This window comes from Psammomys obesus, unplaced genomic scaffold (genome assembly GCF_907164565.1).
Source record: "Psammomys obesus unplaced genomic scaffold, mPsaObe1.curated_primary_1811, whole genome shotgun sequence".
Classification (NCBI taxonomy): domain Eukaryota; kingdom Metazoa; phylum Chordata; class Mammalia; order Rodentia; family Muridae; genus Psammomys; species Psammomys obesus.
Genome location: NW_026585742.1, coordinates 15,496,915 through 15,513,324, shown reverse-complemented (window position 1 = coordinate 15,513,324; position 16,410 = coordinate 15,496,915). Strand labels below are relative to the sequence as shown.

Genomic DNA, 16,410 nt, shown 5'->3' with positions numbered 1-16,410 from the left:
TTGTACATTATAGTTTTGCTTTCTGTATTCTTGATTGCATGTTAATAGACTTCTGTGCTAAGAATAAGCCCACAATCTTTGTTTGAAAAAGAAAATACACCCATGTGTTAGTAGGTAATAGAGAGTAATGAAATCTAAAAAGAAACTGATTTCTAGCCAGAAATAGGAAGTTTAGGCCACATTTTAAAATGGAGCATCAGGGGGTCTGGAGAGATGGCTCAGAGGTTAAGAGCACTGGCTGCTCTTCCAAAGGTCCTGACTTCAATTTCCAGCAACCACATGATGATCTGGTGCCCTCTTCTGGCTTGAAACCATACATGCAGGCAGAACAGTGTACACATAATAAATAAAAATCTTAAAAAAAAAAAAAAAAAAAAAGAACATCAGAATCCAGTGCCACTGTCAAATCCAGTGGGGAATTAATTAGATCTGTGACAGAGTAAGTTTTCTCTCAGTGCTACACTGAAGACACAAATTATTTTAAAACTGCTTTTAAAAGTACTGCCACACTAGGCCTTCCTCCTCCCAGGGCCACAGGCTACTATGCTGGCGGCAAAGGGCCGCCTGCCTCGAGGTGCTGGCTGTGGAGTTGCAGTCATTGTGCCGTGACAGTGATGCCGGTAGTGGTTTCCGCGACAGCGGATGCAGCAGCTTTAGCTCGGCCTGGGCTCTGGCTGCCTGAGGGTCAGTGCAGTGCCCACCATTTCTTCAGGACCCCACGCCAGTAACGACCATGAGCCAACAGCCGAAGCCACCGGCAATGGCGGCCTCGGTGGCCTCTGGCTTCGCACAGGCCCATCAAGGGAATCCTGAAGAACAAGACATCTGCAGCTTCCCCGGTGATAGCCTTAGCCGAACAGCCCCGCCGGAGAGTCGAAGAGGAGCTGAGTAAAAAGTCCCAGAAGTGGGATGAAATGAACATCCTGGCAACATATCACCCAGCTGACAAAGACTATGGTTTGATGAAAATAGATGAACCAAGTACTCCTTACCACAATATGGTTGGTGACGATGAAGAGGTTCAGAAGGAAGTCTTGACTCCAGATGTCTTAGCTAAGAAATTAGCTGCTGCTGAAGGCTCAGAGCCAAAGTATCAGACTCGGGAACAAAAAAACAGTGGAGAGGAAGATAATGACCTCTCCCCTGAAGAGCGAGGAAAGAAGCAGCAGTTTGAAATGAAAAGGAAGCTTCACTACAATGAAGGACTAAATATCAAATTAGCTAGACAGTTAATTTCAGAAGAACTACATGATGATGACAAAGATGAAGAAATGTCAGAGACTGCAGATGGAGGGAGCATGAATATTGAAGCTACAAATCAAGGATCTACAGCAAGTGACCATCTGCAACACAAATCACAAAGTTCATAAAAGAAATGTCTTCCACAATGCAGTTGTTTGTCAAATACAAACCTTGTTACTATAAACACTGCCTCTTGATCTCTACAATTCGTGACTTGTGAAAATACACACCAGTAATATATTGCCAAGAATTAAGGGATAGCCAGAGACTGATTAGATGGAAAATGTCTAATTATGCATATATTCTTGTGCCTCATACTTCACCACAAATACAATGTAATGTCATTAGTCCAAAATTGCTTTACATTTGTAAGAACACTGGTTCACTTGTATAAGATATTATATAGCTTTTTATACTTTAGAGATTAATGTCATTGGGGGAAACTAATTTATTTTGTCACTTCTAGTCATACCTCTTATAAAATGTTTGGGTGGGTAGTTTGATGTTTCTTTTAATCAAAAGCCTATTCATGTAGTGGGATATATAGATGGATAAATATTTAGGCTGATAGATTTTTTTTTCTACATTTATCTGTAGCTTGTTTTGGCTAATGGAGAAGGCTTCTAAGGGTTACTGTTCATTTTCTCATCTGACCTTTAAAAGTCCTGTTGTTTTTCTTTGTGCTAGAAAGGAAAGGAATGAATTTTTTTCATCCACACTGGTTTCCCCCATTCACACCCACAGTCAATTACCAGGTTAAAGTTGCACTGACATCTCTGCTTGTTTTAGTACACTGGGAAGACTTCAGATAAGGTTCTTAATACCATATGCATATATATAATGCTGAGCTAGCAGATAGATAGATAGATAGATAGATAGATAGATAGATAGATAGATAGATATACCTAGATAGATAGATATACCTGTCTTATATATATACACCGGTATATTTATATACCTGTCTTAACCTGCTCTTGTTTCCCATTCCTTTCTGCTTATATACATACAATTGTAAAGGATGACAAAGGCTTTTGGACATGAGGAACTCTTACTGCATTTTCTGTTGTTTGGTACAGAATGAATTCTCACTTTGATACCTGCTAGTTCTAATACAGGAAGAAACTAGATCTAGTAGTAGCCATATCTATGGCAGGAAGGACAGCAACTTGATCTCTATACTTCTCTGACAGCTTGATCAGTAAATGGCGAATATTAGTTCATTTGACTGTAGACCTTAGAAAACAGTTAACTGAAGCTTTTTGCACAACAAAACCATTGTATGTAATCAGAATATAATTGTTTCTGAATGTACAGACAGAATTGTACCTGAATATTTTTAAATTTAAAGATTTTGTAAAGTCCCTGCTTTAAGGGAATATGATAATGCACACTGTGACAAATGACACACTTGATTCATTTAACATGGTAGAAATCATTTCCCTTGAAGTGTAGTCCCTGTGTGTCTTAGTTTAGTGATGGTTTCCTTTGTAGTCATTTATTTGTATTGTAAGTTTTTGGTAGACCAAATGAATCTGTTATATGACAGACTTTTAAAATAACTTCATTATATATATAACTTTATATATAATGAAGTTATATATAATGAGTGTGTATATATATATTCAGTGTGTATGTGTATATATATATATGAAGATAGGTGTTCAATAAAAGCCATTTCATATATATTTTATTGAACAGCTATCTTCCACTTTAAATTTATGGAACTATCATAATGTCAAAATAAAGTGGTAAGAGTCCCTTGCTTGTTTAAAAAAAAAAAGTACTACCACAAAAGAGTATTATATTAACTTAAAAAAAATGTTTTGCCCCGACATTGATAGGGCCTTTAGTCTCAGAGACATGCGCATTTTCAGTTGTTTTTCTCTGTTGGAGTCTGTAAATATATAAACACACACAACACACACATGTAAAGGCTCCGTAAGTAATTAAAGGATTTAAAACATATATAAATAACATTTATTTTTTTCTCAGTAAAAGTAAGCACTGCCCTTGAAATTTTAAAAGTGCCTCTTAAAAAGTGAACTCTGCCTTCAAAGTTATCCTCTTTGTATGACAAGCAGCAATCATTGAAGCCATATTGAGTGAAGACTTGAGGAACGTGAAGGGAATGGTTGAAGTGCCATATTCTCACTGACCCAGAAGCATCTCTCTCTTTTCAGCTCTACCCCCAACAAAGCCAGCAAAGCTGCTTCTGTCCTCCTGTACTCCCTGTGGGCGCACACAGAGCTCCATACTGCCTACAAGAAGGTGAGAACACTGACCAGATAAAAGGAGACTTGGTACTCATGAGAAGTCAGCACCTCCTCCTCCTCTTCCTCTTTCTTCACACTTACACATATATACATATGCACACATCTATGAAATCTATTGACTTTACAAGCTTAGCTTGTGTCTGAGGCTGACTACATGGGATTAGACAACCTGTGTAGGAGTTCATTCCTGGGAGTAGTTGGTTCTCTCTTTCTCAGTGACCCTTGACCTTCTGTAGCTCTTCATCTAGGAGAAGGGTAATGTGAAATTTCCCATGTCTACATTGGTATGTCAACTGGAGGTACCATTTTGCTGGTCTTTTTCAAATGATTATATTATTGAAAGTTCATGGGTCCATTTTTGCTGATCATATCTCAACAGACGTCATGGACCTCTGGCTCTTAAAATCTTTCTATCCTTTTCTTCCATGGTTTTCTCTGAGCCTTGGGTATAGGCTTGCATTGCAGATGTATCAGTTGTTGTTAGGCACTCCACAGTCCCTTATTCTCTGCATTTAGATCAGTTGTAGATCTCTGTAATAGTCTCTGTGTGTTGCAAAAAGAAACGTCTTTGACACTCACCAGAGGCTATAAGGAAATTGTATTTAGAATACAATTAGAAATTATATTGACTTAGGATCTGGCAGCAGCAGTTCCTCCTCTTGGGTATATGGCCTCCCCAGGGTTTATAATACCAGACATGATTTCCTTCCTGTTGAGCAATCCTTAAATCCTATTAGGCGGTTATTACCTCCAAGATAAAAGTGCCCCTCGTACAGAGCTGTGGATATCTTGCCAGACCAGTCATGATTGTTGTACACTGCAGCTGGCGACAATTATTAGTGATCACTCCTCTCCCTTGGCAACTTGCATGGCACCTTCCTATATGTGAGAGTCACTCCTTAGGAAGGAGAATTCCAAGTCAGTTCCAGCTCAGTTCCTCCAAGTCCTGTGTCCACAGTGTGTGGTGTCTTCAACAATAGGGATTTATCTTCAAGTTCTGGGAAGCAGCCATGGAAAACAGTAATAAGCCTAAGTTGCTTTGGGAGTCTCTTGGACCCTCCTGATCAACAAATTGAGAAGTGTTTTCTCACAGGTACTAGGGGTTTTGTTAGATAGCCTATGGCTTTGGGGCGGGGGAACATTATCACCCCAAGTGGCATAACTTCCTTAAGCTACATATCATGTATGCACATAGATATATAGTTTTAGGTAAACATGAAATAACTTGTTATGTCTTTTCAAACATCCTTAGCATTATTTGTCCTTCCTTCTTCTTTTTTCCTCTGTATTGCCCTCCTCATCTCCAGTTAAAACACCCCCATCTTTTCCATTTCCACCTTCATTTTATCTGTTCTTTTATCTTGATTATATCATTCCCTACTCAAGAACTTTCCCTTATTCCCCTGCCCCCAGCCCAACCTTTCCCTTACTCCCTGGCCCTACCTTGGTCCATTTTTATTGTTCTCATTCTGCAGATAATCCAGGCTATATACTTATATATATAAAGGTTAAGAGCGGGAAGCCCCAAATAAGAGAAAACCAGTGAATTGTTTTTCTGAGTCTGGGTCACCTTACTCAATAAAATGTTTTAGTTTCATCTATTTACCTGCAAATTTTATGATTTCACTTTTCTTTACAGCTGAATAGAATTTCAGTGTGTATGTGTACTGCATTTTCATTATCCAGTCATCAGTTGAAGGGCATTTAGGTTGTTTCGAAAAAACTATTTCAACAGCTTTAGCAATTAGAAAAAATGGAAATTAGAACTACTTTGAGATTTCTTCTTACCCTAATCAGAATGCCAAGCTCAAGAGTACAAATGACAATGAGTACTAGTAAGGATTATGGGAAAGCAGCACCCTCATTCACTGTTAGGGTTGCAAACTGTTACAGCCACCCTGGAAATCAGTGTGGGAAATTCTCGGAAAGATAAAAATAAATCTACCTATACCACCGTTTGACATATGCCCTAAACAACTTGACATCCTACTGCAGAGACACATGCTCAGCCATGTCATTGCTGCTCTATTCACAACAGCCAGAAAATGGAACCAACTTAAGTGTCCTTCAACTGGCAAATGGATGAGGCATTTTCTTATGGGAGGATTTAGTAGCCTTTTACATTTTTTGTCTGCTTCTTCCAAAGGCTCAGTTTAAGAAGACAGACTTTATCAACAGCCGGACCACCAAAGCCTACCACTCCCTTAAAGACTGATGAAGGTGAAAACAGATACAGAAAAGAAAAAAAAAAACCTACTCAAATAAAACACCTATTTTTCTACTAACAGACCCAAGAAACCTCAAAAAGCATGCTTTGTTTATATTCTTTTCTATTTTCATTCCCCAAATCTAGAAAATGAATTATCAGAACATAATTTTGTTAAGCATACTAAAGACTTTTACAAGATTGCCACCAGTACTGGCTATGAAATCATTTTCTGATAATGATACAGACATGGTATCATTATCCAAGCTTCCAGTATGTGTGAATTCATGTGAGTGAGCATCAAAGGAATACCTGAGGAGAGGCATTATATGCCCAGACTATGAAAGTGTGATTGACATCTTTATCCCGCCTATCTTCTCATTCTTGTCACTCATCTGCATGTTACTTCATTATTAACAGTGTTGAACAAAGGACAAGAATAAAGCATTGATGGCAAATCGTTTAATCTGTGATTATTCTTGACCCTCTTGGTTACTTTTTTTTCTTTCTTTAATTTTAATGAATGTTAAGAAATGTAGATTACAGAGTTGCATGACAATAATACAAGGGAACTAAGAAGTGGTCATAGCAAACTTTAAAAATCTGGCTATATATAAAGACAAGTATTGGTTCCGAAATTCTGCGTTCTCCCTAAACATTGTATAAATGGAAATTCTGCTCTAAGAAATCATTTACCTGTAATGGCACTAATAGCTGTGAATCTCTCTAGTTACAGTGTGTCTGGGCTTTTCTACCCAGTGGAATTGGTATAAGAACGCTCTGTCCAGAGCTGAAAAGATAGCCCAGTGGTTAAGAGCACTGTCTACTCTTCCAGAGGGCCCAGGTTCAATTCCAGCACCCACATGGCAGCTCACAACTGTTTGTAACTCCAGTTCCAAACAGACACCCTCACACAAACATACATTCATCAAAATACCAATGCATGTGAAATAAAAATAATTCAAAAAATTTTTAAAAAAAGTTTAGATTCTTCAAGAATGTTCTGTCCTTCAGCAAGGTTCCAACAGATGCCAAGGGCCACTGAGGCAGTGAGGTCAAACTGCCACTGAAAGCCATTTGTTTTAGTGAATCATATTGTCAACTTCATCCAACATTTAAAGTATAACACAGGGCTGCTTCTATAGCTCATGCTGTCTTCCCTGGTAAGGAAGCTCTAGAGACATGCAGGAAGCTATTATGGCCTGAACCTGAGAAGTACCTCCAAGCAGTTGGTGTATCTATCGCTAGGGAACTGCATCTATGGGAAACGCAGTTTTAACTAGATAGTAATTAAAGCCATTCCCAAGAGTCCTTTAACTACATTTCTGCTGTTTATTTCTCCTTTGAAGTCTGACTTCATTTGCATAAGACAGTAAGAGAAGAAAAATCCTTCAGCTACTTTGGTGAATAAAAAGAACAGAAAACAAATTCTCATTTCTATTTAAATGTGTGTTTAGTGCTGTATTACGTTCTAATTTAAAATGTTTTTAACTTTAAAAGCTTCAACTTAAATGATTAGCCCAGGTTGCAAAATTTATTTTTTCTAAATACTGAAGAGAGAATCTTTCACCAAAGTTCTAATAAGCATTCAGGGTTCATTTATTTCTCCAGATACATGATGAAAGTTTCAAAGTTTCCGTGGAGGATTTCTTCGTTTGCTTTTAGTGTCTTTAACTTAAGGTGTTATTCAGTTATATTAAATACAAAATGAGTGAAAGTGACATCACCTAAAATTATTTATATTTATTTCAAATTAAAGTACTAAATTCTTTACCAAGAAAAATTTTCAGTGGTGATGTAAGTATATTAAATGGAAAGACACACAACTGTTGTCAGTCTATGAGCAATCAGCTAACTTGATCCTCTCGCTTCTTCAAGCTGTCTATAAGCAGCCCCTACTTTACCCTTTGCTAGCACATCTAAGGAGTGCCAGGTATAGATGAGGAGCAGTTTTGACCATATACACAGGCTGTTGTTTCCAGACTGTGCCCATCTCCCAAAGCATGGCATCCCTTTTTGTCTGTTTATGTTATGCAGACCACTCCTATATCAAAGAATTCTGGATAGTTTTCTAGAATCTGTGAGGTTCCTGGCTTGGGATTGCATTGCAAGAGCATTTGTTTTCACATGACTGGTAATTCTCTATCTTCAAAAGGTTATCCATAAAATAAATACAGGATTAACGTGTCAAAAGGGAGAATAAATAACCAGGTTAGACAAACTGCTTAATACCAAGTAAGTTATCCTCTACAGAATTAAGTCCTCAGAAGAAAACAGAATAGTATACGTGTGTATGTATAATAGGTTGTGAGATTTCTGCTTAACAAAGACATAACAAACTTTCATACTGACATTAGGCTGACACTGATACACATGTATTTTAAATAAATGTGCAGGAGTTTCAAATCAATTATCAGGATTAAGAAGGAATTTTAGAAGACACCTAGAAGTCAAGTTTTTGGAGTATCTTATTTTCAACAAGACTCAATCCTAGTGACAGCAGAAGACATTCATTCACCCATTCAGCTAATGGCTAGTATAATAGGCCCAGTTTAAGATCCAGTAATGTGGTATGAAGATATTTGTTGGGGGAGGGGAAACAACAACAAAAAGGAACTAACTTTTAGAAATATAAAAAATATAATTCTGCTTTAAGGTTAACATTTTAATTTGCAGTGGTACTGATAGACTAATAAATGCCAGCCTTTTAAGGCATGTAAGACAAACTATCTCCCTGTGATAAGTGTGAGAGAATACCATCTGTTAGTATGAAGATGGTTAAAATTTAAGCAAAAAGGAAAACATTCTAAAATCCATGGGAGACCTAACTGTGAAAGGGAATAAATATAGGCTGGCATGTGGTTCTGAATATTGTTCTCAGCACATGAGTCCTGTATGATCAGGAAAGGAAGAGTTCTACGGAGAGCAAAAGGTTCTTGGACCAAATGTGGGGAAGCACCTCTTTTACCCCAGCATTCCAGAGGCAGAGGCAGATGGATTTCTGCAAGTTCAAGCCCATCCTGGCCTACATAGTGACTTTCATTTAAGCCATAAATACATACTCTGCCTCCAAAAAACAAAGAAACAAACAAAAAACACAAAACCTCTTGTTTCAAGCCTTCTCTGAACCCCAGCAGAAGGCATCATGATACCCCCCAAAGAAACAGAGTGTTCTGCGTGTGACAAACCAGTGTGATTGTTTGTAGCTGTGGTTTATTACACACTGCTAATTTTAGTAGATTGAAAACCAGTCTCTGAGCATTTTGTTCATATGGAGTGCTGCAAACTGACAGCAGGTAGATCAGAAAGTAGTTATTACCCAAGGAAAAATGTTGAGGCAGCTGCAGACATTCCTACTGGCTGATCAGGTTTCCCCATAAATCTAACATCAATGAGCAGTTCAAGCCTCAGAAAGTTGAATTGTGCCTACAAGCTGTTAACAGATAATACATCTGGCAAGAAATGAAAAGCATGCCCAAATAGTGCTATTTTATTACAACCACTCCTGGATGTTTTCACAGTAACCAGCAGTCCTGGGGTGCTGGAAGGGGCCTTTTAATTACATCTTTGAGCATTAAGGAGTGTACTGAATGCCTCATGTTGTAGCTGTGGCCTGGTGAGATCTAACTCTTAGGACATGCCCATAGACCTCACTGAGATTGACCTCACCAAAATGGAATGTTCTGGTGTTTTCTGTGTCCTTTGTTTCACCCAAGAAGCAGAAGTTTACAGCTGTAGCTGTGAAGGTGAAAGTTCTAAACCACATGTGCTGCCTCCGGTATGACCAATACACTCATCATTCTTGTTAGGAACTGCAGAAAAGAAATTGGTATAGAATAATTGAAGTTTAGGGTTGCTGAATAAATGTTTCTTATAGTTTTTGTTCGCTGATCTTCAATTAGGCCCCATTCCCATAACAATAAGAGACAACCCAGACTTATAACTGGCCCTTAGGCCCATCCTCATCGGACTCTTAAGGGGCAGCTCGACAGGGATCACAGCCAACATTAAAGTCCTCCTCTGCCCTCTTATCAGGAGAAGCATATTCTGCCAGGTGGACAAGATGACCCTGGCTAACAATTATTCAAAAAAACACATGGTGTGGTGGCTCATGTCTTTAATCCCAGCACTTGGGAGACAGAGCCAGACTGATCTCTGAGTTTGAGGCCCCCTGGTCCACAGAGTGAGTTCCAGGACAGCCAGGGCTACACAGAGAAACCATGTCTCAAAAAACAAACAAAACAAAAAAGAAAAGAAAAAACAATTCTTCCCAAGTAACCAGACTTGCAGTTTCCAGCCTCTGTTTATATTGTCAGTGTAACCTCGGAGTAGAACCTAAAGGAGATTTAAAGATGGCAGTGTTATGTGAGTGTATGACCTTAAGGGTCATAAGCAGGTAAAATGTTCTGTTCAAGCCTTTTGTACATTAACCAAAACTAGCTGTGAGCTATTATTACAAAGCCTATTCCTTTATCCTAATAACCTGAAGTGTAGGGAGCAAGTGTTCACTGTGAAAACATATTAATTCTATAATAAGCTGACAACTGTCCCTAACTTCAATCTCAAAGAAACATCTTCTGGTCTCTGTGGGTACGAAACACACATGGTGCACAGGCACACATGCGAGCAAAACATTCACACACGTTTAAAAAGAATTAAAAGTTAAAATTACAAAAAACCAAACCAGCAAAAGAACCAACAAAATAGAAGAAATAGACAAGACTTTTTGCATACCAATTTTTTTTCTTTGATCTAATGGGGAGGGGGGTTACATTATCTTTTTTATTATTTATTTATTATAAAGTTTATTCACTTTATATCCCAGCTCTAACCCCCTCCCTTATCCCCTCCCAATCCCACTCTCCTTTCTTCTTCTCCTCCCATGCCCCTCCCCTGATAGGGGAGGTTCTCCTCCCCTTCCATCTGACCTTAGCCTATCAGGTCTCATCAGGACTGTCTGCATTGTCTTCCTCTGTGGCCTGGTAAGGCTGCACCCCCCTCCTTGAGGGGAATGTAATCAAAGAGCCAGCCACTGAGTTTATGTCAGAGACAGTCCCTGTTCTGCTTACTAGGGAACCTACTTGGAGACTTAGCTGCCATGGGCTACATCTGTTCAGGGGCTCTAGGTTATCTCCATGAATGGTCCTTGGTTTTGGAGTATCAGTCTCAAAAAAGACCCCTGGGGGATTTTAAAAATAGATAAAGTCTATTTTAGTGACACTGCTATGATGGTTCTGTATTAAAATTACTCATGAATTAAGTGACACTGTTGTCACTGCCTTTGGTGGCTCAGTGCCTAAGGTATGCACTGAGTCAGTACCTGACTCTGCTTCCTGCTCTTTTTGTCACAGTTTATCACTTCATTTGCATTGGAGTAACAAAAAAGTGAAACAAGTAATGTATCAGGCCAATAGGGCTAGTCTCAGATTTGGTTATTTCACAATTCCGTGGGTTGTATGGATTATCGTGGCTCACACCAATACCCCCAGCACTTAGGAGGCAGAGACAGGATAGCTGCAAATTCAAGGCCAGCCTAATCCAGATAGCAAGTTCCAGGTTAGCCAGGGTTAAGTAGCAAGTCCCTATCTCAGAACAAAACAAAACAAAAAACAAAAACAGAACCCTGGTATTTGGGCCAGAGATTTAACTCAATGATAAACTGAATATAGACTGTGCAAGACCCTGGGAATAAGTCTAAGATCCCTCTTTCTGTTGGACTGTCTTCAACTTGCTGGAATTTGTCCTTTGTCATTTCATTCTCACAAAACACTAAGCACTAGCTCCTAACATCCCATTCTCAGAGTACGGTGACCAAGAACTAAACTGTAAACATCCCTCTCTTCCATCCCACTATTTTAATAAGTCAAACTTTCATAGCTACCTCACCTCTTATCAGCAAGGGTTCTATAGGCTCCCCTACCTCTCTGTCTTTCTCCATGCCTGTCTCTTATTATTACTCAGCAGTTCATGTTAGTATTTATTTTAAAATGATGCCATGCACACAACAAACATTATGAAAGAGTTTATTGGATAGAAGTGGAGGGGGAAAGAGAGAGAGAGAGAAAGAGACATAGTGGGGGGGCAGGAAAGGAAGCAAGGTAAAGAGCGTGCAAGAGAGGAGAGCAAGAGAGAGAGAGAGCAGGCAGGGGTCCTTTTATCTCGGCCCCTGGTGGTGGCGACCAATGATGACTAAGCAACCTAGGAGTGAGCTACTGCATCAACTTTTGGAGTAACAATTCTCCCTTTTCCTATAATTTTTAAAAAAGGGAAGCTAGGGAGGGGTGGCAAGGTATGAGTGAGGACATTAGACTACTTCTATTGCAACACAAGTTAGAGCATAGAACTAGATTCATTGGAAGCAGCTCTTGGCTGCCATGCAAAAGGGGTAACAGAGAGAGAGAGGGAAAAAGCACCAAAAGGTCAAGACTATATGGTGAGGAATAGGTGAAGCCCCCGCTCCCAGGAAGTTCAGGGTAGAGGGCAGGGTCTGCCAGCCATGCCCAGTAGCAAATAGGGACTGAGGAATGCTGAGAGAACTTGAAGCTGTCCTGGGCCTGAAGCATACCATTTCAGCCTTTTTTGATAATAAGTGGATAACGGGTGAAGAAATCAATCATCTTTAGTTACTTCCTATTGACACTGGGGTGGCGATAAGAAGGCCAAAAGGCTGAAATGTTGGCCAAGTCCAGAAAGAGCAGGCTGTTTTGGTGCTGTCCAGGGTCTGTGAGAACATTTGTGGCTGGAAGGGAAAGTGCAAGTCCAGGTTGACGCAGTCTGTGAGGTTAGACTGGAGCACTTATAGGTAGCTGCTTTGGTGCTGTCATGGATATAGGAAGCACCTGGACTTTGCAAGATACTGGAACAGAGATACGGACAGAAGACAAAGTTAAGTAAGTTAGGGAGAAAATTTCTTTCCGTGTACATGTGAAACTTTTGAAAGAGTTGAACAGACACAGTTTTGGAGCATAAAAAGAGATTTGAACCTGGGGACCTCCATTTACCTGATCGCTGACAGTAGGTTAAAAGGTCTCGTTTTGGATCTGCCATCTAAGGAATATTGAAGCCTAGTTTAGTTGAGGAGGCCTGTAAGCTTAGAAGCTCTTAAAGCAGGTGCTAGGTGCAGAAATCTCCAGAAGGCATCCCAGAGGAAAATCTGGGGGAACAGGCAAATGGATTATTCCCATCGGGAGAGTAGAGTCAGTGACCTGTCAAGGCTTCCCAAGAACAATGTTTGACTCAAGGAAATTGGTGCAATCTGTTCTAGCAACTCATCACAGCTGGTCAGAGATCAAGGGCCCAGTTGCTCAGACAGACATGGTTTACCTAGTACCAGGATTTTCAACAACAGATGAAACCGTGCTGGAGAGGATCTCACCCAAGGGGAAGGTTCTAACTGAATGTCAGCAAAAAGGAACAACAGCAGTCGTGAAGACCATGGGTGGAGGTACCTCTACTTCCCAGTGAACCAGAGACATGCCTACAGTCTCTCGTACAAAGGCAAGCTTTTACGCCAATCAGACAGGAACACTTACCAATCAGCCATTGTTGGGTGCAGGACTGTAATGATCAGATAGCCAAAAAAGAGGAGTCCCAAAACCAAGGAAAGGGGGAAGAATCCCACCCTCTGAGATAGACAATAGGTGGCAACTTGGGCTGTTTGTTGGCAGTACTTATCTGGATTCCATTTGACCTGAGAGATAGATTGAGGTGGATTTCCTGCAGCTTACAAGAATCCCTTTTAAGTTTTACAAAGAAGATAAACTTAAGACACATAAGCATCACCATTGTAATCTGCAGTAAAATATACATTGTAGAAAAAGGCAGTAGACATATACCTTGTGATGACAAGATAAACACTCTAAGGTGAGCTATGGAAAGGCAGAGGACTTCCATGAGGTGAAAGGGGCAAAAACTCACTTGAGCTTATCCTTCAGTTTGATTACACATTATGAAAGAGAGGCTTTTTCCTCTCTATCCAGAAGACTGGATGTATATAAATTTAGCACAATGAGAAATAATTTTTAAGTCTATACTTAAAAGATAAACCAAAGGAAATTGAAAATCTTGAGCTTGGAACTATGATAGTGGGTTGCAAAGTGGGATTTTTTTTTATTAGAGTTAGATTAATAAATCAGAGCTCTAGCGATAAATGTCAAAGCTCTGGACAGTTAATATAACAGTAGCATAACAACAGGAAGAAGTAGGAAGCATTTTTATCTATTTAGGATATCTTAAATCACCTTAGACCTTCCAACCTTTATAACTTGACTTGCATCTATCAACCTTAAAACACATTCTTAGACCCTCAAATATTTTCTTAGAGGCTTCATAACTTAAATGTCTGTATCCTTAGGCCTTGTATCCAATTATTTACCATGAGACATGGGTGAAATTGCTGGGAGCAGTGACTGTAAGTAAGTTCTTTCAGCTAAAGGAATAGTAAAAAGTTACATCTGAGACCTGCTTTTTAAGTCTGGTAACAAGGTAGACTGTGTCTAGATTTGACAATATTATCTGTAGGAATTTATCTGTAGGAATGAGGCTTAAGGCCTGGTCTTAGCCGTCAACATAATATGAGAAGGATAAATTATAATCTAAATGAATCTATGTGTTTACCAAAATGACAGAGATGACTAGTCAGTCATAGTCCATTACCAAGACAGTTGCCCCAGGTCTCAATGGCAATGTAGGCAGAGCCAGTCTGATCATCAGGTGCAGAAGATAAGTTTTTGGGTTTTTTTCCCTGTGGAATGAGAACATGTGAGAGGTTGACCTCATCTTGTTTTCTGCAATACAAGACAACTCTCCAGGCATCCAGCTTCTGGGTGGGCTTTAGGCTGGGCTCTTGCAGCGAGCTAGTTGGGGCAGTCTTGCCCAGTGGTCAGCATACCACACTCCAGAGTTGAAGCCATCTGTTATTGTATCCAAATCTTCTTGAAGATCTTAGGGAGCTACTGCTAGGATTTGGAACTTTCTGTCTGTCATAATAAGCTTAAACGTGTTAAGTGCCATATTCAACAGATGTCTGACAGGTTTGAAAGACAGAATACTTAAGTAATCTATGTCTATACTTAGTTATCTGCTCTAAATTACATTTTGCAAACATAAAGCAGAATGCTATGATTACTATGATCTGTGTTATGTCATTTGTAGGTAAGTGTTTGAGGACCATGTCTAGTCTAAGTAGAGCTAAATACTAAATAAAGCTTAATCCTGCAATAAATAAGGTTTTTAGCTTGTCTTAATCATTAAAAACTAAAAAACTAAAAAAGTCTTTAGGTTTCATCCTTTTTAAGTTGGATCCTTAAAAAAAGCACATAATCTGTAAAGAGAGATGATGACAGTTTCCTGTATGATTTAGTTTATAAAAAGTCCATAGCTTATAAAGTCTAAGGCTATACTATAGATTAATAATATTATAAGACTAAGCAGTGATGTTTAACTTTTTTGGGAGTGCAGATAGAGCATAATGGCCAAGTTTTAACATTGTATTACATACTTTAAGGGTACCTAGGCAAAAATTGAGTTACAAGTTTTAGAGTCAGCAATACAGTAGAACAGCATGAAAAAAAATTTAAATCACATTTGAATTTATTATACCAAATCTATTAGCCAGAAAGCATAGTGGGCAACCCAGGATCACAGGCAGCTGGTGGCAGGAGAAACAACATTCATTCCTTTATTTAGGAACTGGTAAAGACATAGGCAATTAGACATATATTTTAATTTAGCTTGTGAATCTGAATAGATCTTTATAACCTTGAAATTTCAGAATCATATAAAAATTATTTTGAAGCAGGGTTGAGTCATGTATACAGCATGTTGTAGAAATACAACTTTGAGCTCTTTTATGGGCCACGTTCACAAGCCTGTGAAAACAGCGGCCTGGTTCATCATCAAGAAGTACTATGCGGGCCTGGGTAACAACTTCCTTACCAACAAGCATGTGTGCGAGGACCTGATCGCCATTACCCCCAGCAAGAAACTACACAACAGGACAGCTGGCTATGTCACACATGTGATGAAGCAGATTCAGAGAGGTCCTGTGAGAGGTATCTCTATCAAGTTGCAAGAAGAAGAGAGAGAGAAGAGATAACTATGTTCCTAAAGTCTCAGCCCTAGACAGGAGAACACTGAGGTAGATCCTGACAAGGAAATGCTGGAGCTTCTGGGCTTTTTCAGTCTCTCCAACCCACAAGTCACTCAGCCTACAGTTGGGATGAATTTCAAAACACCACATGGAGCTGTTTAAATCTGTTCTGTCATATTTTCAATAAACCTGAAAACAAGAAAAAATACAACTTTGAATTTATATAAAAATCCATAGCCATTTAAAATGAGACTTGTTGTTTTGTTTGTCTAAAAGGAGATAAATTAAACAGCTAATTAAAATAAACAGATTTTAGAAATGTGTACATATTTAGTCTAAATTGAGTTTGAAGTTAGATTTTAAACATCATATCCAATATATAATTTCCTTAATTATAAATCTTTAGATAAGTTTAAAGTGTAATCTTAAGATTTTTTTTGAGAGCAAATAAAGAAATCAGAGATATTTTTTTATTTAGTGGGACAGCAGGCAGAGAAAAACAGACAGGACTTCGAGGAATGAGAAATAGGGAAATGCTTTTCATTTCACTGATCACTCTTAGCGTTACTGAATAATATTAGACATTTGACTAGGAGGGT

General features: G+C 39.0%; 2 protein-coding genes and 1 pseudogene across 3 annotated transcripts in view; all 3 read left to right on the top strand.

Moving 5' to 3' along the window:
* The window catches only part of Pkp2 (plakophilin 2), a 65,979-nt gene extending 59,792 nt beyond the window's left edge, over positions 1–6,187 (top strand). For both annotated transcript variants that reach the window (XM_055599147.1, XM_055599146.1), the window contains 2 exons: positions 3,423–3,510; positions 5,662–6,187. In XM_055599147.1, the coding sequence (XP_055455122.1) occupies positions 3,423–3,510; positions 5,662–5,800 (227 nt within the window). In that variant the 3' untranslated portion in view covers positions 5,801–6,187. The remainder of the gene's footprint in view (positions 1–3,422; positions 3,511–5,661) is intronic.
* On the top strand, positions 738–1,370 carry LOC129670576 (protein phosphatase inhibitor 2-like; the record flags this gene model as incomplete). Its single annotated transcript, XM_055599148.1, has 1 exon — positions 738–1,370. A coding segment is annotated over one exon (633 nt), but the record flags the coding sequence as incomplete, so codon positions are not given.
* Positions 6,188–15,571: 9,384 nt separating the features above from the next.
* On the top strand, positions 15,572–16,004 carry LOC129670603 (40S ribosomal protein S17-like; annotated as a pseudogene).
* The last annotated feature ends 406 nt before the right edge of the window (positions 16,005–16,410 follow it).